We start from the raw sequence: 22,036 nt of genomic DNA, 5'->3' as shown, positions 1-22,036 counted from the left end.
GAATATCTTCTCTTTCAACGATGAGTCCGCGACGACGGGACTTTTGGCTTTTTAGATAGAGCTTTCTGAAGAAACGCTTGCGAGAGTCCGACGGTTAGGGTCACTTGGCTTGCCCGCGGAAACCGTTCTGCATTCCATGTGCCACTCAGAAGCGCCCGCGAGCACGAACTCAATACGGCCAAACTGCACGAGGAACAAAACGTCCTGGCTCAATTACTCAACAAGCGGCGCCAAGAATGCGAAATCTACATCATGGAAACTGAAGAGAGCAGGGCTGAACTCCAGCGGCTCCAAAGCACTAGGCAGCAAAGTGTGAGGAAGCTTGTGTGATTCCTGTGATCCAAGATGCGAGCTGCCGAAAACTGCAGGAGAACAGCCTCTCAGCGCTCCTGGCGGAAGTAGGTGGCGACTCGACATCTTCTGGCGACGTCCTTGCCAACGCACAAGCGGCATTGAGCGCTATGAAGAATGAGGTAACACTCAAAACGCCTCAATACCATGAGGATAGCCATATTTGAGACGTGCAGATTCGAAAACATGAGGAGTCGCGCCTGCGCGTACTCGGTGCAACAAAACTGGCAAAGCAACGAGACAAACAGCTACATGACGGTGGGTCGCTCGTGACACTCCTACGCCTGAGAAAGACGTGTGGATAATTTCCCCCTAGAGATCGACGAGATAGCACACGCAATTGAATCATCGGAGACCGACTTTCTACGGGCAGAAGAAGAGAGACGAACGTACGAGTGTGACGGCCGCTGCTGAGATCCTGAGGACAACAGCAACAGCGTGCACACAGTTGTTCAGACTTGACGGCCGAAGTTCTCGAAATACTGCAAACGACGATTCGCGCAAAAGAGCAATCACTACAAGACCTAGGCAGACTGAGACGACTAGTCGACCAACTGAAAACTCAAAAGGTACTCAAGGAACCGGAAAAGACTGATACAGGTTTCCAGATGATCCTCCGGGCTCAGCAAAAACAGGAGACCCTGACGAGGGAGATGCACGACAAGTATGACAGAGTAAAAGAGGGCAAGTCTGAACAATAGAGACAACGAGCTCAAGGGTATAAGATCTCTGGTCCGCCTCAGCACTTGGACAGGAGCACGCGAATAAGATAGAAAAGATTATGGCACCAAGTTCCATTGTCAGAACGGCGCTGGAACAGCGGGAAGTAAGCATGCGTGTGTGAACCCAAATAGGACACTGTTCACCGGCGAGCAGGTGGCAGAGTGTGATGCAACATTCCGGGCAGAGTCTTCGCAGATTCGCTCGGAGCTCTCTGCGAAGCTGGACGAGACGAGAAGAAAGGTACAACTTCTACCTTTCATCGATAATAACAGTTAAGAAATGAACGCCCTATAGATATCTGAAGAGGAAGAGGCACTACGCAGAGAAGAGAAGGAAATCGAACATTTAAGAATGCAGCTCAAGGAGCTGATATTGCCGCCTGACACAATAGAGGGCGATCCTGCAGATGGTGGCCCGATCTCTGTGTCCGTAATCTTTTCCGACGGAAAGAAGACCCTTAAAGGTGACTCTCGTGACGCGTAGACTAGCCAGCAGCCGAGCCTCCTATAGCTTCCTCCTGTTTGCAGCAATGCTAGGCCCCGATACTGGCGACTCTAAGTCCTCGAGGTAAGACATCCTATCAGCAGTCTCTGCGCCTAGCAATATATGTAAGGACATGAGTCGTAGCCTAGGGCTTTATGCGAGGAAACGCGTGTAACTAAGACGAAAACGACACTTTCTGCTGGGTAGCTTTTGATCCGCTTCTGTATTCAGCGAAGCTGAGAAAACTCCTCTGGAGGGCCTCAAAGTAAGATGCAGTTTTTGCTTTCAGCGCGCTTGGACAACTATCTTCGTCAGTCGCCACACCTGTCCGCTCTGCGAGAGAAGTTAATCTATTCAACTCGGCTACCTGAGAAGGCTCACCTTGAAAAATTTTTTCACCGCAAAGTGAGGCGTCCTCTCATTGCTCCCGCTACAATCACCTTCAAGTGGCACTATCCAACAACAGAGAATTGCCAAGGGCGACGGACTACCGGACAACGTGATCGACCGTCCATCCAGCCACGTACGGAATACAACTATTCGTATTGTTCAACCTCTACGCAGATTGGGGCTTCAGATTTCCAGTTCAAAGTTCTCAAGAAGCGCTGGACCCTTTTATAGCCTCGGGTCTTCTTCAGCTAGAAAGCAGAAGATAGCTCTCTTCTCTCAGACTCAAAAGGAAAACATTCATGAAGTCGATATTTTTGCCCCTTAGCGAGGGCCCTCCACTGTTGCGGCAACCAACACTTTTGCAGCCAGAGACTCAAACCTGTTTGATGCTTTCTCCAGCATACACGGCGATGCCTGTATCTAATGAAACTGTTTGAAGCTATCTGGTCTCCTGTGTTGCAGCTATACACGAAAGAAACCGTGTACACTCTCTTGCCACACCAGTGACGATGTCTCACCACATAGCGAAAATCCAGCTTGACAAAGAAACAGACAGCTAAGAAACAGACAGCTACAGGCGAAGGAGGGAGAGTGGGAGGGGGAGGGGGAAGGCGTACGGATTAGTGAAAAATTCTGACCACAGAAAGTGCCACCGATCAATGAGTCGGGAACAGTGCCTGCTTTGAAGGATGATGCCACGGAAGGACATCTTTCCGAGACTTCGTGCAGTTGGGACTGAAGGCACCGGTCACCGACAAACGTCGCGAGCTCCCAGACTCGAAAGGACCCACCGACAGACGTCGCAGATTTGCGGCGTCCACGCTTCGCCGCTTCACCTCACATGCCTGTTGCAGCGCCGATGTCGTCGCTTCTTGGGCATTGGGTGCCACGTTTTCGTCGTTAAGACGCTCGTGCAAAAGGTGGCTCATAGAGGGTCTTGGCACCTACGAAAGAAACATGACCCGCAGCAAGGGAAAAATAATCGCACGTCGAAACTAGAACAGCCCAGCATACTCAGAGCCGTCTGAAAATCCACTCACCTGGTATTTATGACAGCGAGGGTCGTTCCAGGCGAAATTTTCACTAGGATTAGGAGTTACGCAAAAGCACACTTCCGCATTGAATACCGTCTCGGTCTTGTCTTCCGTCTGCAGACACACATCCAAAGCCACGAGCGCTGGATTAGAAGAAAGGTCGCTCGAGAAAGAAAGGGAGAGGCTGACAAACCGAACCTCACCTGCCCGTTCGCCTCGAGCATCCACATAAACTCGTCCACTGTGACCGGGTCGTTCCGCCAGTCCAAATCCAACTTGTACTGCTTTTTCCAGTGTGTCTTGAACGACGATCGAACCTTGTCCCATTCTGCCGGCGTCACGGTTTTCCACAGGTCTTTAAATTCATAAAACTGTGCCAGGCGGCGGAAGAGAGGGTGAGATACGCGCGCCGAAGGAGCAGTTGTACTATACACCTGCAGGAAGCCGGAGCATGCCACAAATAGTGAAATGGAGCAACTTCCTGACACCGGCAGTCCACATTCTACGACATCGTTATGCCTGCAGTGAGCCAGCTTACCTCATAATCAAACACGTCATCGAGTTCCACGCAAGGCAGCGATGAGCCGAACACGGAGAAAGGGTTCCACTTATCTTGCTGCTCGAGGAGTTTTTTCATAGCAGCTTCCTTCGAGCTAGACTTCACCATCCCTGTCTCAGGGTGCTTTGGCATGTACCAGCTGGCCTCTTTCATATCGAGACCGACTTGGTACGTCCCGTCGACCTGATTACAAACAAAGACGCGCAACGCCCGTGAAGAAACTAGTCAGCGTGTCTGATGGCTGACACATCTGGGTGTATGTCTCTCTTCGACACAGGGCCCCCAGCTTACTTTCGGTATGTGTGCGAGGAGTTTCATATGCAAAAATCTCTCTTGAAGGCTCTGGGCGGGCCTCTCCGCGGCTGGCGGCGAGATGTATTTGCGGGGAACCACGGAGAACTCCATTAGCTGCGAAGACGTAGTAAAGACAAACAACTCAATTTGCACTTGCACAGCAGAACGGGCGGATGTACTAAACGAGTTCGGAAAACACAAATCGCGTCTTCCGCCCATGCGTACCTCTTCATCAGCAAGACACGGAACGACGTCGTCCGCGTGCTTCGACAACGCCGCAGTCCGCACCATGAACAGCCCGAGGTCAAATTCCGGGGCTTCTTCGACATCGGGGGTCGGACGCAGGACCTTGTGGCGGAAGAAAGTCGGCGAACCAACATGTCCTGCGCTAGAAGAGAGAGCAGGTGAACAAAATGCTCCCGTGTCCATTTCCGGACTATGCGGAGCATCGGGAACCATCAGGCAAAGGGCAGGGTTCGATGCGCCTCCCCCTGATACAGTTGAGGCGGTGGAGAGCATGCGCCTGGCCTTATCGGTGGCTTCATGCAGCCATTTGCTCTTCAAACGAGAAACTTCACTCATATCACCGTCCTCATGCGCTTCATCAGTCATCCAATCCGCTGCTTGATTCGATGTCATATCGGAGGTAAGCATCCGGGACTTGGCGCCGTCGCCGTCGCTCGCAGAAGTGCGAGTACGAGAAAGACTCGTGACAGGCTTCCCAAAATTGAGAGCTGCCAGGTCACGATCATCTTCGGGTTGCGCAACGGCCTGCAGAAGGAAGGACGAAGACAAAAATGCATGGTCTTAGAGCATTTCGATCTGATTAACCTCTGCAAGCAATCCGTGGGCCGTTGCCCGTACAGCTACATGCTCAAGACTTACGGTGGCGTCTCGGAAGTCAGGCTCCGGCGCAGCTTCTTCGGATGACAACGATTCCGGGTCCCTTTTAGATGTACTGCGTGACACACTCATGGCGCTGTCGGGCCCATCTGTTTCTTGTCTTCCCACACTATCATCATCCAGTTCTTCCTTCGGCTGCATTTTCTTCCGTTTGAAGCTGGGGGGCACAGACTCGTCCTCCGCATCACGCTCCCGCTTTGCACCCGACGCGGAGACAGGAGACACCGCAAGAGAGAAGTAGGCGTCACAGCCACCTGCAGCGTCCGCAGAGTCAGTTCGCATTGCCTGCGCGGACGCCTGATTCTGTTTCCTCGTAACCTTGGCTCTCTTTCCTTTCCGCCTCTGCTTCGAAACCGACAGCGGAGTCTCCTTCTTCGGCGAGAAACCGCAAAACACGTCGTTCGACTCGCGACGACTGTCAGACGAGACCGACGCGAACTCCTCGCTCGCCTTGACCGCGGCCTTGGGACCCCGATTGGGGCGTTCGCCTCCAGCTTCCATTTGCGCGTCTTCATCCGCTGCCTGAGAGCCTTCCTCGGCAACGGAACTCCGGCGGGAGCTCCGGTGAGACATCTTTCTCAAGCACTTGGTTTTGGAGCTGGAATGCGCGGCTTTTTTTTGTTTCGGGACCCTCTTCCGCGTACCAACAGCGGCGTCATCGACCACCTCGGAGTCTGACGCAGGTGGAGGCGAGGGATGGCGCCGCTGGAGACGAGGACTCGATCGCGTAGGCGTGCGGGCACGCCGAGGAGTGGGAGCTGTTTCAGGTTTGACCTTGACAGGGGAAAGCCGAGGAGAGGCGCGCAGTGTCGTCGGCGACGCGGACCTCTCGCCGTCTGCGACCTGGTCTGCGGCCGACTTCTTCTGGCGCCTTTGCACTGCCCACGAATCAGCAGACTCCCTCTGCGCCCAGGACCGCGGACTTTCTCCGGATCTGCGAGCCGACGCGGGCGAAGCCATTTGCCTGGGCTGCTTTGACGACTTTTTTTCGGCACTCGGCGACGCTTGCTCCAAGAGCGAAGGCAACGGATCGGCGACCGCCATATTGATTGGTGAGCAGTCGGGGGAGAGAGACCCCCCGGAGGAGGGACAGAACGGCGCCGAAGACGCACTGTCCGCGGGAACGAAGAAGTTGGCCGCGGCCAACGGGGACGTAGACGACCAAGATGAAGACGTAGACACCCTAGCGGGGCGTGATGACTCGTGCCCACAGGTCGTTGTCGTTGTTGAGAAGTCATCTAGCAGTTCGCCAGTCAAAGAAGCGCCGTCTGCCATGCCCGACGCTGCGGACTCTGCGTGGCCGTGGTCGGGTGTTGGCTGCGCCGACCGGCCTTGGGAGGGCTTCCTTCGACTTGCGCCGTCAACCGCCCCATCTCCAGGCTTCCTGATTTCACAGGAAGGATCCCGAGGAAAGCAACTGGTCTGATCCCCACCGCGAGACGCTGCAGTTGGCGCTGGGGGAGTCCCTGCGCCGCTGGGGAAGCATGACGCAGAGGGCAGCTGACTGGAGGATGACTGCCGCGCAACAAAGGAAAATAAATCGTTCAGTTCCTGGTCGCCGACAGATTGAAGGTGATCTTTCAAAGCAGAGAAGGCGGTCACGTAAATTTCACAGAGGCTGCTTGGATCCCGAAGACTCTGTCGGGCGGCACCCGTTACTTCCCGTTCTTTGGTCGCACCGGCCGCCCGACCACCGCGGGACGGGGACGGGGGTTTCCCCCGAGAACCTGGCATCTCTCTGAAAAGCCACACGAATGCTTGTGACAGAATGTGTACGAACTGAATAGGGAACAGAAAGAAAGAAAAATGTACCTCTTCCAATTTTTTCCGTGAAGACAAAGCTTCCGTCACGCATGCGAGTAGCAAGCTCGTCCCAACGTAGAGAGGGGTGGCGCACACGGGCAACGCGAGCTTGTGGATGCTGTACCGAAATAGACTGTCTAGTTGGAGAAGCCACAAACTCAACGAGAAAAGTTATAGAACAAAAGATGGAAGTGTGGCTTGGAGTTTGACGAAAAGGAGGCACGATGGAATCAAGACGGCCCCCGCTGTGCGCGAAAACTCGTGATTCAGGTCTGAATCCATTGTATAGGAGCATCCGCCACTGCGGAGCTTTTGTGCAGCATACCAGCACGCTTGGAGCGTTGCACCTGGCAAAAACCGAGTCGGCGTTCCGCAGGAGACTGAGCAGCTTTTCATGAACCACTACGGCAAAAAATCAAGGCATGTGAGGCACGAAAGGAAAAACAATGCTTGGAAAAATCCATCACTCTCCTGCGGTGAGTAGGACGGTGGCGCATTGGACTACGAGCGCAGCCGGCCACCCCCCAAAACCCTCTGAGCAAGACATCGAAATAGACGCCAGGGACCCGCCGTTGCGCCAGATGCACCGGTCACGGTTTTTGTGGCACATACCTTTTCCAGGATCCGCTCGCTCTACAATGAGTCTGTTCTGTACTCAAACCGAACCTTGAAAGAGTAATAATTTTATGGGGAAGGGAAGTGTGAACGGGGTACACATACGACAGCCAAATTATTCTTCACCGGGATAGTATGCCAGTCGGACGTCTGCGCGCCCGCCAACCGCTCTGAGGTGGCATACGTTTTTTTACAGATATGTAGTGCCAACTAGCATCATCAAGAGCAAACACACTGACGGTCTGTAGGCAATTAATTAACAACACAAAATGCGGGGAGCTCTATACGCACTAATTTACTCAGGCAGCCTCCTATATGACAAGCACTGTCACACTTTGGACAGTGAAACCAATCGCGAGCCATGCAAAGACGACACAGATTAGTGGGCTTCATTCGAGTTTAAAGGGACGGTTATTTCTTCGGAAGTACCCTACTAGTTCATTCACAGCGTAGGATCACTGAACAGGACGATGCGCCACGTGGGGTAGACCAGAAATGTAGCTGTGCGTGCGGTCGACGCCGTTGTGGTTTGCCTTGGGAAGGAGGAATCCATTCGCCTAAACTTCGCTGAATACTCCAGTGCGTAGCATAACGTGATACTGAATGTTAGCTTGCCTGCGAGTACTATCAGTCAGCATCCGAGCTCACTGATATCCGGAAGTTTCCTGAGAAATGGAGCCTTCGTTACAACTCTGGTCGGTCGCTTACCTCCTACCTCTCGTTGTCTCAGAAAACGCAGTAGCCCGTACCACTGCGGCGAACGGGTGGTCTTTGTGCGCGCCTTGTTGTCACAGGAAAAGTGACCGCGGCCTTACAGTGCCGGTACTGGCTTGCGCTGCAAATCCTCACTGGCAAGCCTCGTACATCGTGGTGAACTCCACAGGGTCGTGTTCAAGAATGCAACGAAGCGAATGGCCTGCAGGCGCGGCACTTCCATGTGACACGGCTTCAGTCGATGATCCATAGGAAACCAAGCGTCGCGGACGGGCTATGGCAGGAATTCACTCATAGAAAAGAGGACTACTGGTTTCCAAGAGATGAACAGTGGCTAAGAGTTGCCTCACTCACCCTTGCTTCGTTGCATAGCTCCTTACAAATGCCCGGTCGCCGGAATCCCCGTACTCATGAACTCAGATCTGAATGTATGTATGTATGTATGTATGTATGTATGTATGTATGTGAGCGCAGCGCACGCTGCATTCGGTGTGCCGTTTCGTTTGTCTTTTTCAGCAGTGAGGGACACAACAGTGTGGCTATCATCAACGTACTTGCAGCTGACTGCACACTTTCTCTCGGGATCGGCGCTCTACAGTTTCGTTTGATGTTTTTCAGTCTACTGAAACAGCATAGTTAGACGCGACGCGATCGCGTCTCACACCAGCAACTCACAGAGTGGTCATCACATTGTGAAGTTGGCCTGCGAGAGCATATTGGGAACTCCCTCTAGGGTGGATTCTCGGATTTACATTCCCCACACATCACCGCAAGAATACTGAAGTGCCGCCCACTCGCGAGGCTTGCGAGGGCTCATCTCACCCGTGTTCCGCTGCCCACCTGACGAGCGAGGGCAAAGTTTGATAGCGTGGACGGCACTCAATTCTTTTTTGCCGGACACTGAAGCCGAGAAGATTCACTTGGTTTCCACTGGCCACGCTAACCCGAGGCCATGAAAAATACCGAGTAAACGTACCGCCTGGCTGACTTTGAGTATGAAGAAAAACCGTAAAAGAGTGGCGTCCTGAACATGAGCCGGACACCATCGTCGCCGATAGGCGTGTGAGTCTTGACGCGTTGCCCCGTAAATCTTTTCACCTTCGAGCCGCCACACTTCCCCTTTGAAGAAGAATCTCTCAGGAGATGCGTTCTGAATGCGTGCTGCGGTTGTGCAAACTCGTCTTGTGCCGCATGACGTAATTGGAAAACTCTCGGCTCTGGAGTGAGCTGTCTATCACGGGTGCGCTGTGCATCGCTGCTGCATCCTAGGCGCGCATGCATGTACACGAAAACAAATTTTACGTCTACGGTCGCTCGTTTTTCGGCCTCCAAGACCAATTATCTCCCTCTTGCGATTTAGATCTTGGCTTGCTCCCTCTGAGGAGCTACGCGCAACATGAGGGAGTCGAACTGGCTCATCTCTGCTTCCCCGAATCCTGCTACGATCAAGTGACCTCGCTGGCTTCGTCCCGCGCTCGAACCTGAGCATGGACCTCCTGTGTATACTCTCGTTCTCTGCGGTGCTGCTCCAAGTGTGGATCCGCTCTCTAGTTTCGCGACAAGGTTGAAGAAGGCAACCCTAAATCGTTCAGTCTTCCGTTGCCGCACTAGCTAGCGAATCATTCAGGCGCATGACAAGTCATCGGCCACGGGAGAAACCACGCGTATGTTGGAAACCGGAGACAGGTACCCGGTTTCGTTCTATCCTGTGATCAAGGTCCTTGCTGGTAACCAGCACGCAGCTCACCTTTTCAAAGACCAACTGTCGTGGGCTGGGTTAACTCGTCGATGAGGGGAAATGTCCAGATCATGGCTGTTTTTACCCGGAACCCGGCCTATCGTCTTTTGTTTCAAGCTTCCTCGCTTCGTAGGCTGAGACGGAGAGACACACCCGAGGGCATAGTAAAGGGAGAATGGGTGAAGGGACCGGCGCAGGAAAGTGCCCCCCGAACAACTCTCGTTTCCCCTTGCCTCGCCCGTACGCCGTATCGCCCTTTTGTTCTCCGTCGTTCGTGCTTCTGGTGAAGCCATGGAAGCGTGCACCTCTCCGTGCGTTTCTGACTCTGCTGTTGCGCCCGACCATCGGTCTGCCATCTCGCTACCGCATAGCCAGTCATGTTGTGATGCGACGTTCTTTTCCATTTTCTTCTCGACCCCAGCGGGAACGCCTCCTCTCACGGGGTTAGGCGCGTCGTCTCTTCCACTCTCGGGAGGCATCTTCAAGCCCCATTCCAATCCGTCGCCCTCTCTTTCTCCAACAGTTTCCCCGTTTCCCCCCAATTGCCAGGGTGTGTGTACAGCAACCTCCAGCCCGGGACCTCCTCCGCCGGCTGCGCCGTCCTTCGCAGCTTCCCTGCTCACGCGAGACGTTTCCTTTTGGTGCGGCAATCCGGCAATCGAACGTCTGAGCGGAACTCTCCGGTATTTTCTAACTCCTTCGCAAGCAACTGCCGAGCGGTTGCTGCGGAATTTGCCGGCCTCGGTGGCTCCCTCTCACGCATTTCTTAGCGTAGGTGCGGCCACGACGGCCGCAGAAAGTCGAGAGCCCGCGACTGGAGATTTTTCGCCGTCCTGTCGCCCTTCAGCTCCTTCCCGTGACGGCTCCGCTGGACTGGGGCCGTCTGGCCTTGCCCAGAAACAGAAATGTATTTGTTGCGGCTGCGATGTGTGGCAGTGGCTGCGCGAGGAGTGCGTGTTGGTCGCTCCTCGCGTGCCCAGCTATATTTCCCCGGCGGAGTTCTGTGACTTCCTTGCGCCTTACAACCGCCGGATGCTGCAGGCGAAAGTTTTGCACGGCCCGACAACGGCGGAGTACCTTATCTTGCTCCACTGCAGCCGCCTTACAGCGATTGAAGCGATCGCCGCTTTCAACGGTGTCCCTCTCTTCGACGGCGATACGGCCGTCTGCGAGTTGAGGATTGTGAAGGAGATCTCGCTCGACCCCTCGTCGCCTCCCTCGAAAAAGAATGCAGCTGAGAGCGCCAAGACAACAACTCCGGCGTTCCCGCCGCGGTCGACACCCCCCGTCCCCTGCGTGCCACGAGGCCAGCTGTCAGGCAGCCAGTCCAGCGCGCTGGCGCTCCTCTCACCGCGACTCGCAGCTTCCCCGCCGGGCTCTGACACAGGAAAAGAGCTGCTGCGCACGCCCCGTCCATCTGAATCGCAACCCGCCCTGCTGGATGCCCTGGGCGAGGCCCCGCGAGCAGCGAGTGCGCGGAAAAAGAACTCTCCGCGGTCGGTTCGCGCAGCCGGCGACGGCCCTGGCGGCGAAGGCGCGGGAGAGCTTCCTGCGGGTCGGGACGGCACGTCCATTGCCGCGCCTCTCGAGCCCTCTCCTTTGCTTCGCCCCGTCGAGGAGCCCGCTGATCCCCTTGTAGGCGCAGGAGGCGGAAACAGCGGCAAGGCGTCTCTTGGGGACAGGGAGGGGTCGCACCCTCCGCAGAGTGCCTGGCCGCAAGAGCCGTGTGGGGCTCTGCAGTTCCTCCTCCAGCGGAGGCAAGAAGACACGCAGCAGCAGGAATTCTGCGCCGTCTGTCTCGAGCGCGTGCAGATTCCCCTGACCCCGTCGTCGCCTGCGCTGGCGGCCACCGCGTCTCCTCAGCCTGTCGCGGCGCTGCCCACCAAGGATGCACGCGAAGAGGAGACACAGCGGAACCAGGCGGCTGCCGGAGCGCCCGCATCCGCGCCGTCGGTGGCCTGCTCGGCGCTCAGCCTCGCAGAGACCGCGGGGGGGGATGGGGGGCGGTCCAAGTCGCCGGCGGCGCTTTGGGGACTTCCGTGGCATTAGACGGCGCCGCGGGTTCGGCGGAAACGCTGTGGAGTGCGCTGGAAAGGGGGGGAGTGCAGGGCAGCAGCTGCGCATCGCCGGGAGTGGTTGTCACGGTCCTCTGCGGGCACTCGTTCCACTCGAGTTGCTTGCGGAAGTGGAGCGACCCTTCCTGCCCGGTCTGCCGCTATCAGCAGCATCCCTACCAGCCGTGGTGCTGCTTCGTCTGCGGCAGCGCCGAGGGCGTGCGCGCCTGTCTCCTCTGCGGCTTCATCGGCTGCGGAGACATGGTCGCGCCTTCAGCCGAGGAGGCGTCGGATGCACTTGTGGCGGGTTCTGGCGCCGAGAGGCCTGCGAGCTCCGCGGAAAAGAGACCGGACGGAGAGCCCGCGCGGCACACGCACGAAGAAAACGTGGGCGCGGATGCCGGCAGCTCCACGAGGGAGGAGGGAAGGCCTCAGACGAAAGGAAGACCTGTGTGCTGTGTGAGAGACGATACAGGCGCCGGGCAACAAGCGGAGAGCACTTCTGCTGACGACCACCTGACACCTTCCGATGGAGACTCCGAGCGCCCCTCTGGAGCCGACGCGGAGACAGGGACGAGCGATCCCGCGAGAACAGAGAAGACCGATGAGAAAGTAGACAGGGCGACTGCGGGAGAAGGTGCCGGCTTGGAGACCGGAAGGGAATCTGGCAAGACGAAGCTTCAGACTCGGCAGCAGGACACAGGGCGCAAACCAGGGCACTCTCGACTGCACTTTGAAGAAACGTCTCACACGCACGCTTTAGAGGTCAGAGTGTGCGCGCCCGATCCAGAGGTCGCGGTCGGTAGCTGGCGAAAACGTGACAGCCCCACTCCATACGTCGCACCTTGTGCGCGGGCACTGTGCGGTGTGTGTGTCGCCGCGTGAGAGCCTCTCCCCCACGGTTGGAACGTCTGGGAACGCCACCGGCTTCGATGAGTGCGCGATGTGGGCAGCGCGACCGCCTCGCCATGCTGCTATGTGGAGTGCACATGAGGAGGAGGAGAAGGCACAAAGTGTGAACGTGTCTGTTTTCTCCCTGCTGTCGCCTGTGCGATCCTCGCTCGTGGCGCGGCCCCCACTGGCGCCTAGTGCTCTTAGGCGCCCATTCCTTTCATCGGGCCCTGCACTCTTTTGCGGCCTCTCGATCCTCCTCCGTCTTCCCTCGCACTGCCGCTCCACTGGAGCGGGTTGCTTCACGCCTTTGTCTCGGCGCCTCTCGCGCGCGCGGCGGCAGAATGATGATCTCAGTGTGTTGCGTAGCTCTCTGCGGATGCTTTGCAGCTGGGGACGGACTGCGTGTGGGACTTTGTGAGCGAGGGGTACGTACACCTCGTGCTGCAGAAGCGCTGCCAGGAGAAGGCGGCGCGGCTGAAGAAGGCGGAGCTCGAGGCGAGCCCAGAGGGACCCGAGGCGGCGGACGGCGGCCAGGAGTCTCTCGTGTGCCGGGCGTGCCAAGAACTGCACAGCGACGGGGTCACAGCCGGCGACGGCGCCGAGAAGCCCCCGCGCCTCGCCGCAGACGCTGAACCGGAGAAACGCACGCGCACATGCGCACTGTGTGGAGCTGTTGTCGCCCTGAAGGAGAACGGTGAGATGGCGACCGCGACCACGCGCGCGCTGTGTCCACGGCCGAGGGGAGCGTTCGCAGACTCTGTGCGGAGGGAGGGGTTTCGTGAACGCGCGCGAGAGCGGCCTGCCTCTCGCCGACGCCAGGCCGCGCTGTCGACTTGTCCTTTCCTCTCTCTCCGCCTGCGCTCGGTTTGCAGGCGACGCGCAGACTGCAGCGGCGACGGAGAACGGACCTCACGCGGGCGAGGGCGCCGGCCGACCGGGCCCTCGGGACAGTGACATGGGCCTGCCGACGTCGCCGCCGGCTGAGACCCCTTCGCCCCTCTCGCCCGTCTCCTGCAAGAGCGGCCGCGAGTTGGGCTCCTGCAGCGCGACACATGACCGCGGAATTCCCGGCGCCAGCTGGAAGAAAGTCAGCGGCTGGGTGCTTGAATTCAACCAAATGCTCGCGGCGTCGCTGGACAGCCAGCGAGACTACTACGAGAACCGGCTACACCGCATGGCGCAGCTGTACGCGCCGCCTCTCGCCGTGAGACCCTATTCCAGGGAGAGGGCAGTCCGCGGAATGGCTTGGGTCTGACATCATCCGTCTCCCTATCTCTCCATCTGCCTGCGTGTTTGCCCCTGGATCGGTCTAAATGTCGAACGCGTGCGCATGCGCCGATACCTACGGCCGGCAACCAGATCTGCAGATAAAGACGTATAACATATATATATATATATATATGTCTGCATCTCCATGAATGCGGCGATTTCCACGTATGAGTCCAGAACACGACGGGATTCTTCACTGCTGTACGTGTGTGTGTGGCGCGTTCGAAACATTTTCCTCCGGGTTTGCCATAGACCATTCCTCTGCGTGTGTGTGTCTGTGTACATTCGTATATGTGGATTTATCGTCACGTGAGGAGGCAAGCACGCCGCGGCGTAGGCGGCGATGTGTGCATCGAGGTTGAGTGAGTTCGTCGCTGCGCTGCAGTGAGTCTTCCTCGCAGGGAGGAGGGCAGAGGGGGGCTGGTAACTGCGGCTACACACGCGTGTGTATCTGCATTTTGTGCTTCGTTGGCTCAGGAGTGCCGCGACGCAGTTGTGACGGCGCAGCAGACCGTGGCAGAGCTCCAGGCGCAGGTGTCAAGGGAAGAAGAAGCCCTCGCCGCAGTGAGGCTGCCCGCGCCTTTTCTGTTTGCGGCTCTTGCTATGGCATGTGCTCTACACCTGCTTACAGTGCATTTACACGATACGTGTGCATCTCGGCACAGATCTCCAGCGTAGGCCTCTCTCCTAGTGCCTTTAGTGAAGTGTTGTAGGCGTTTCGAGAGCGACGTGTCACTGCACTTTTAGGGACACTGCAGCCATCCTCCTTAATCGCGGGCGAACTTCCAATCTCCTGAGACCCTCTTGGGGCTGGGCCCCGCAAGAAGCCTGACAGGGGGTTCAAAAGGCTGCGCTTTTCTTCATCGGAGTCGGCGTTGCGGCCATAGACCGCAGGTGGCGTTTTCTTCGGCGATTCACGAATCGCAGGGCGAGCCGGAAAAAGATGGAACGCAACTGCTGGCTGTGGATGCATCTGGGGGCGTATTTCCTCCGAGTCTGCTTTTTCTGGGATGCATGTGCGGGTTTGCAGGGAATAAAAGACCCGCGCACACTTTGTTCCGTCGTTGATCCCAGAAGCTCCTGCAGTCATAAACTACACAGATGCAGGCGGCCGTTGGGACACCTCTGTCGAAACTGTATCGGCGCCTTCACGTGTGTGCGGCTGTCTCTATCCTTCGTGCCGGCGCGTGTCTATCCAGACGTGTGTTGGGCTCCGCGCCCGCGCTCGCAGACGTCTCGGCCCGCGGCATTAGCGGCGGGTCGCTGCCTTTTGGCGCGCTTCACGCGTCGAGGTGTGCGTTTTCCGTCTTCCGCAGATAGAAGCCGAAGCGAAGGCCCTGGCGCAGGAGGCTGACCGCCTGACGGCGCAGCACACGACGCTCCAGAAGCTGCATGCACAGCTCGAGGAACAGGCCAGCGAGGCGCGGCAGAGACAAGACGAGGAAAAGTAAGTCTCTTGCGTGCCCTCAACTCCACAGAGTTTCGTCCGTCAGTTGCTTCGCGGCTGCGGGGTTCGCACGTGCGCCGGAGAGCTCGGGCGGTGGGTTGGGTTTAGAGTTTAAGGTTTAGGGTTTCGTTTTCTGAGGGGCGACGCAGACCCCGTGAGAGCGCTGACTCGAGTGCGAGGTTGCGGCCTGACGCGGCAGAGGTGAGTCTCTTTGCAGGGTGCGCAGGAGTCTCGCGAGTTCGTCGTCAACGCGGAAGTCCGCGGCAACTCTGATGACGCGGAAGTGATGAGTCACAGTTTTCACTCTTTGCTTTTCAGCCGCACCACATCGAGCGTTGCGCTGCTAAAACGTCTTGTGTCGGTTTCCGCGCTTGACAGACGGAAGGTGGCGGAGAGGATTCAGGAGCGCCTCGCGGAGATTGAAGACCTTAAACAGCAGGTGCGCTCATAAAGTCTCAGGCGAATGTAGAGAAAGTCAAACAGTCGAATGCGCATGCTTGTGATTGCATTCCCTTTGGGTTTGCCACAGTGACGTGTCAGTTCGGCGCTGCGCTTGCCGGGGCCCTCCCTTCTTTTCTCTTTGTCGCATGCGCACCCTACTAGGGTGCGCGACTCGTCTGTCTCTGTAGAGTACAGTTCCGAGCTTGGAAGAACTTTTGACGTAGAACATTGCGACCTGTGCGTGTGGATTTGCAGATTCGAGATGTCTGTTTCCACGTCCAGGCCTCGGCGCAACTCTCAGCTGTGCCCGACGCTAAGGCAAGTTTAGGGTTTAGGGTTTAGCACTTCTCGCCTCTGGGGGACGCTGTGTAGAGGCTCTTGGAGAAGATGCTGTCAGCACACGAGCCGTCCGTATTCTTTTCGCGTCCTTCTTAAACAGAGACTCAGTGAACTCACCAGCGGCTGTATATCCACCCTACAGAGCTGGCATCCGTGTATCTCTGAGGTTGTAACTGCAGCTACACGAAATATGTATATCTATGTACATAGCTATATTCCTGCTTGCATATATACATTTATGTATATAAAATACATACATCCTGTAATAGTCTGAACTCGCCCGCTGCGTCTGCACGTAGAGCCTTGGATCACGCTCCTTTTGGATAGCGTAAGCTATGCTCTCAGCTGTGCAGTACTGCGCAGTGCTCCATCCCTTCGTGCTCTCCTGGTCGCTGCGGGCGTCGTGCAGGACTCGTACATGCTTCTCGGTCAGCGCGCGTCATCTGGCTCTTCACGCGGAGGCCGCGCGCATGCGCAGAGGGACGCTGCCGGCCCCGGCGGGTCTGGTGGCGGCCCCGGCGGGTCTAGTGGCGGCCCCGGCGGGTCTGGTGGCGGCCCCGGCGGCGGCCGACGAGGCGAGAGACGAAGGGGCGGAGGGAAACGCTGATATATGATTATCGGGGCGTCGGCGGCGCCATGAGAGGGCGCCGCGCAGTCGAGCCACGTAGAGAGAGACCTGCGTAGACGCGCGCTGGCCGTGTCCCGCGTGCGTCGATCACGCTTGTGTGCTGAATGAAGCCGATTTCAATATCATTCCTTTATTTCATGCATACGCCGTGCTCGCTTTTAGGCATGTATGCACTACATAGGTATCTACTGTTAACGAGAAAGCCTCTTTGCCTGACTGGCGAGAGCGCAATTCTCAGCGGGGCAGTCCTGTAGGTGAGTCGAACACGTCACCGGACGTTTAGTACAGAAACGTATTGCCTACGAGTCATTTTAAAGAGCTTCTTGTCCTCCACACCTGCCAAGAGGGCCTACGAAGAGTTGCGCATGCTTGCCTCTGGACGTGCGAGACTTCTGTGACTACCGAGCTTCTCATCTATATTGCAAAACAGTCAACATATCCTTCGTAACAAAGCAGGTATTGAGGACATAATCGCCATAGCTAGGCCGTGTATCGCTGTGGACGAGTTTAACGCAAGACCGCGCAAAGGTACTTATTTGCGAGGGTTCAACACACGGCAGCTTTCCAGACGTCTGCGTCTAAGGGGGCGTCCTCTGCGGGCTATAAGCACACGCCCTACATGGGATAGGTCATATCGCAAATGCCACTCAGACAGCAGCTGCTGGTGCCTAGCTTGTTGTTTGCTGCCTTCTGCTTGCCTGCGCGCGCACCACAAATGCTGTCGGGCTCTCCGGTGGCGACGCCCTGCGCAGCATCTGCTTTGATGGGGTCGCCCTTAAGAACCTAACCCGGCATTAGGGCACTGCTTCCACTCGACTCGAGTCGGCAGGAAAGGCAGAAATTGGAATGAAACCGGAATCGAAGCCAGAGACCCGACGCTCGCCGCCGGCCGAGCGCGCACCAAGGAAATCTGACTCGTAGCACAAGCGAAAAAAACTCGAGGGTGCAAATTTCTTTTAATTCGACGTCGCAGAAGAGGATTAGTACCTCCAGTTTGAGCGTTGGAGACTGGCAGAGGAGGGTGGCCCTAAGAATCCAAGGAATGGGAGCAGGAAGCGAGGAGAATAGAGAAGCAAGCGGAGAGAAAAAGGAAGAGACAGTTGAAACTTGACTGGCGGTTGCAGCACGCGGCGTTTGGCTCGAACGATACGACACCGGCTCACGCGTCTTCGGCTGTGTTCTTCGCTTCCGCCGCGGCGAGCTTTTGTCGCTTTCTGTTGTGTTTGATGAGCAGCACATTCTTCTGTGCGTCAATCGCTTTCCAGTCAGGTTTCTCAACGAACACGCGGCCGACAACGTCTCCAGTGGCTGTCGTCCTGACGTTCTTCCGCTTCTTGCTCTTCTCAGCTTTCGGCGCGGTTGCAGCATCTTCCTCCTGCTTCTTAGGCTCGCGCGTCCGGATTGCGCGCTTCCACCGGCTCGGGTCCGCAGTGCGGTGGCGATCCAACCTGAAAAGAAACTTCCGGATGCCAGTACACCCTTTCACCGCCACCCGAACTCTGGGGTCTCCCTGTTCTAAAAAACCCCATATTTCCAAAACACAGATCTATCATACACCTGCACATACCCGTACGACCATTGACCTGTATATGTGTATGTATACATACATATATTGTACATATATATATATATATATACATATAGAAAAGTATACAACGAGCTCTAGAAGACCGAGAAGACCGACGATGAAGATGCGCCTAACTGCGTTGAAAGCGTCCTCGCACTCTCCGTCTCCCTGACTTTCTTGGGATACGCGCTTCCTTGCCAACTCACGCCTAGGCCATCGCATACCATGAGCAGACAGGTCGAGGGCTGAGGGTTGAGAGGCAACGTTGAAAATTAGAGCTTAGCGGCGCGTTTGCCGCTATTGCCGAAGCACGCGCCGGCCGGGACGCGCGCGGGACTTACATCATGTCGATTTGCGGACCGACTTCAACGAGCTCGATTCGCGGAGTTTTGCTGCCGACGTCGCCGCGGTGCATGACGACGCGGTACTGACGAAGGCAGATGAGAGGTTTTCCGGCGGCAGGCGAGTCGCTTCCTGCCTGCGCGGCGCCCTCTGCAGAGAGGAGCGTGGCGGCGACCGCGGCGTTCGCGGCGCCTTCAATCGTCTGCGTGGAGCCGCCAGCCTCCAGGTGGCGTTTCTGACTCAGGCGGGACTCTGCGCCGTCGGTTTCCAACGCCGTGATGGCGACCACGCGGTCGACGCCCTTGAGAAAAAGCTTGGCTGACGCGCTCGTCGGGCCGCCTCCGCTGTGGCTCGCTGTCCCGCGAAAGATGTCCGCCATGAGGTTGCGGAGGCCTTTGAGAACTTCGGTGGACTCGAACGCTGCACCCTGCACAAGGACTAGCGGTCTGCTGCCGAGCCGCGGCTTCTCTACGCCGGCAAACGAGGAGGCGCTCATATAGTGCACGACTTGGAATTCGTACATGTCCAGCAGTTCGTTGGCGAACATGCGGCCAAAGACGAGGCGATTCGGGCGCTTCTTCGAGCTAGAACCCAGACAAAACGTCCCGCACTCGTTCTTCTCGCACAAGTATTGCCCAGAGGAGATGTCTTCGAACGGATGGAAGTCCTTCTGGTTGCGGGAGTGGAGGTACACCGCGTCAGGCTTTTTCAGATCCCGCAGATCCGACAGAATGTTCTGAATGCTCATGCTCGCCTTGTTGCCTTTCATCAGCAGAAGACGCTTCGTGGGCTCGTGCAGCTGAGGACCCCGAGCCTTCAAAATTCGCCTCCCCTTGCGCGTTTTGGCCACGCGACCCAACGCCAAATTCGCGCCCTTCTTGCCCGCCATTCTTGCCAAAATGAGGTACCGTGGCCAAGGCGCCGGCCGAGGCGGATACGCCTGCAGACTCGGCTGTTGCGTCCAGAGATCAAAACAGACACATACGACCAGCCTCGACCCGCCCGAAATAACTGCACGGATAGAAAAACTCCTTAACAAGAGGAAGAAAAAGACCGAAGACCTTAGGAACCAATAGCGAGAAAAAAAAGTGTCGACGTTACAGCCTCTTCTGTGGGGCGGCGGTAAACCCGTAAACGAAAACGACCCGTCTCTCTACACCAGAGGAAACAAGTTCCCCAAAACTGCGACGAACCGTTGTTCTAAAGAACGCCACCAAACCTAAGCGACGATCCATTACGACGGTTTTGTGCATGCTGCGCTGCGAGGCTACTTGTGCAACGACGAACTGGCGGGACTTAGTCGCGACTTGGCGATTTAGTAGGGTTCGTATGCCATGCAAGCAGGCTTGTGCATGCGCGGCCCCGCCGGCGACAGTGTGTCCTGCAAAACTGTTCCCTTTGACCGGAAGCGCACACTGGCTGAACCTTTTCCAAGGCCATTTCTGAGTGGCTGGCGACGAAGAAATAGGGGAGGCATAACGGAATAGCGAATTTGTGATTGGCTACGCCGCTTTCGGGAATGCGCTCCAACGCGCCGCTTTGAGTCCCCGCGATCGCAGTACCGCGGTGGCAGACACGCGCTGCACCCTGCATGGGCTCGGAATGTGGCTGGTTGGAATATAGCCCAACGCAGGTCGGAGCCCGTGGAAGCCGCGTCTCAGGCGACGCGGCTTCGACAGGCACACTCAGATAATTTAGCAATCGACCGGCTGGCGTGAGGCATTCTTTCCGGCCTCGTACGATTCTGTCCACCGAAACACGCGGGAACGCTCTGTCCGCCGCTTTGGAACGCGAAGTAACTCTATTGAGGTGCCCATTTTCCAGCCATGGCGACTTGAAACATTCCATGAGACTTACGCAGCCGCTCCTGTGCTGGCCCTGAATCTTCCAGAACGCTGCTTTAACGTTGTGGCACCTGGAATCTGCTGCCGTTCTAGGGATACTAAGTTGCCCATGTAAAGCGCGGACGCTTCCCATACTCGTTCCGTACATCGTGGTGGCAGGCGTGTCAAACCCTGCACGACGAATGCCAATCGAGACAGCTTCAGAGTGGTGGAGGGGCATTTGCCCTAAACCAACTTCATTTGTCTGTAGTTGAACCGCCCCATGTTCACGGCTTCATTTGCTCATTCACTTACTCTTTCAGCGCCACATTTTCTCAAGACTTGCTGGAGATGCGCTAGCTTTGCGCAGGCTGCACTGAAAGCCCGGCGCTTCTAGTATCACACCAGGCACCAGGTGTCTCGTCTGATACATTATTAGGTCGAGTGCCGTTCCAGAATTTCCGCGCCGTGCAAGGGCAGTCTCATCACTGGGGAATCCGTACCAGAGGTGCGTCGTCCGGGCAGCATCGCAACAGCTGAGCGTGCCGATTAACAGTATTTTGGCTGTTTCTCCGACCGCAGTCTGGCATTCTCATCGGAACAAGATAACGATTTCTTAGTGGCTAGAACCGTTGAGCATTCCTTTCAAGCGGACCAACACGTCTACGTTTGGCGTCGAGGGCAGCACGCTCCGTTGTGCTAACCGCCGTTTTTAGAACGCACGAGGGTACTCGAGTTGAGCGTTCGTTCAGAACCGTAGGACCATCATGAACTGTTGGGATGCTGGACAATCCGTCCTCCACCCTGTGACCCCTTCCTGTTTTGGTCCTTTCGCGGTGTGTCTTACATTTCATCTACTCTGTCTGCATTTCTGCCAAATGTGGACGATATTTTCCATCTTCTGCTTCGTGTGTCGCTCGATGTGAGGAAGGTAAAACAGCCAAAAATGTGTACTGGGATCTCTAGCATCTGGAGTGTTGTTCGTGGGTGGATGCCCGTTGCTGCGCGGACTAGGGTGACCGGGGGCCACGGGGAAGCCACAGAGACAGGGTGTCTTTCGCCGGTTCGCTCGGACTGCGATATCTTTTGCAGACGGCAGTCTTCCTTCCGCGCATTTCTCGCGACTGCCTGCTCGCCAGCACTCGGTCATGCTGGTTTCTGTTGTTCTCTCGCGGCGAAAAATGCAGAGCTTCCCTCGGGTGATCCGCTGCCAACGGACCTGACTCATTCCGTCCAGTCGGAGGCACCCCAGGATAGGGGAACAGCCGTGCGTTTCCCGCAAGTCAAAATCCAACGGCAGGCTTCATCAGATAGGCTCCAGACTTCTCTCTGCCCCGCCTGGTTGCAGAGTTACTGCAACCCCCCGCAGGAGTCAGTCCCTCGAAGTCACGTGGTCGCCTGTAAACTTTTCACGATCTACGCTGTCACGCCTTACCGCCATCTCCAGTAGTCCGCGCACTTTGTTGCTGCAGACCTTCACCAGGGCACAGCCTGCGCTACAGTAATATAAACATGGGTCTGAAACGCTACTTTGAACGCAGATGGAAACGCAGTCACTTCTTCCATTTGTTAACGGGCGCCTAGATGACCTCGCCTGCGTGAAAAGCGCTGCGCGCGTGCTGCAT

General features: G+C 56.6%; 4 protein-coding genes across 4 annotated transcripts; 2 read left to right on the top strand and 2 right to left on the bottom strand.

Annotated features, from left to right (window-relative positions):
* Positions 1-2,603: 2,603 nt before the first annotated feature.
* BESB_009090 (uncharacterized protein) lies at positions 2,604-6,471 on the bottom strand (the record flags this gene model as incomplete). Its single annotated transcript, XM_029359663.1, has 7 exons — positions 2,604-2,891; positions 2,988-3,095; positions 3,185-3,415; positions 3,520-3,723; positions 3,832-3,948; positions 4,060-4,605; positions 4,720-6,471. 7 exons carry the CDS (start codon positions 6,469-6,471, stop codon positions 2,604-2,606), a joined length of 3,246 nt encoding a protein of 1,081 aa, XP_029222576.1.
* A 3,427-nt stretch (positions 6,472-9,898) lies between these two features.
* On the top strand, positions 9,899-11,656 carry BESB_009080 (uncharacterized protein; the record flags this gene model as incomplete). Its single annotated transcript, XM_029359662.1, has 1 exon — positions 9,899-11,656. The coding sequence occupies one exon, from the start codon at positions 9,899-9,901 to the stop codon at positions 11,654-11,656; it is 1,758 nt and encodes a 585-aa protein (XP_029222575.1).
* Positions 11,657-11,922: 266 nt separating this feature from the next.
* BESB_009070 (uncharacterized protein) lies at positions 11,923-16,658 on the top strand (the record flags this gene model as incomplete). Its single annotated transcript, XM_029359661.1, has 8 exons — positions 11,923-12,426; positions 12,943-13,249; positions 13,428-13,759; positions 14,302-14,388; positions 15,141-15,271; positions 15,650-15,710; positions 15,968-16,030; positions 16,461-16,658. 8 exons carry the CDS (start codon positions 11,923-11,925, stop codon positions 16,656-16,658), a joined length of 1,683 nt encoding a protein of 560 aa, XP_029222574.1.
* A 1,180-nt stretch (positions 16,659-17,838) lies between these two features.
* On the bottom strand, positions 17,839-19,477 carry BESB_009060 (brix domain-containing protein; the record flags this gene model as incomplete). The annotated part of the gene is made up of 2 exons (XM_029359660.1): positions 17,839-18,127; positions 18,588-19,477. 2 exons carry the CDS (start codon positions 19,475-19,477, stop codon positions 17,839-17,841), a joined length of 1,179 nt encoding a protein of 392 aa, XP_029222573.1.
* Between the last annotated feature and the right edge of the window lie 2,559 nt (positions 19,478-22,036).

Source organism: Besnoitia besnoiti, chromosome I (assembly GCF_002563875.1).
Source record: "Besnoitia besnoiti strain Bb-Ger1 chromosome I, whole genome shotgun sequence".
NCBI classification, from domain to species: domain Eukaryota; phylum Apicomplexa; class Conoidasida; order Eucoccidiorida; family Sarcocystidae; genus Besnoitia; species Besnoitia besnoiti.
The sequence above is the reverse complement of the archived record's forward strand: the minus strand, read 5'-3'. Positions and strand labels throughout refer to the sequence as shown.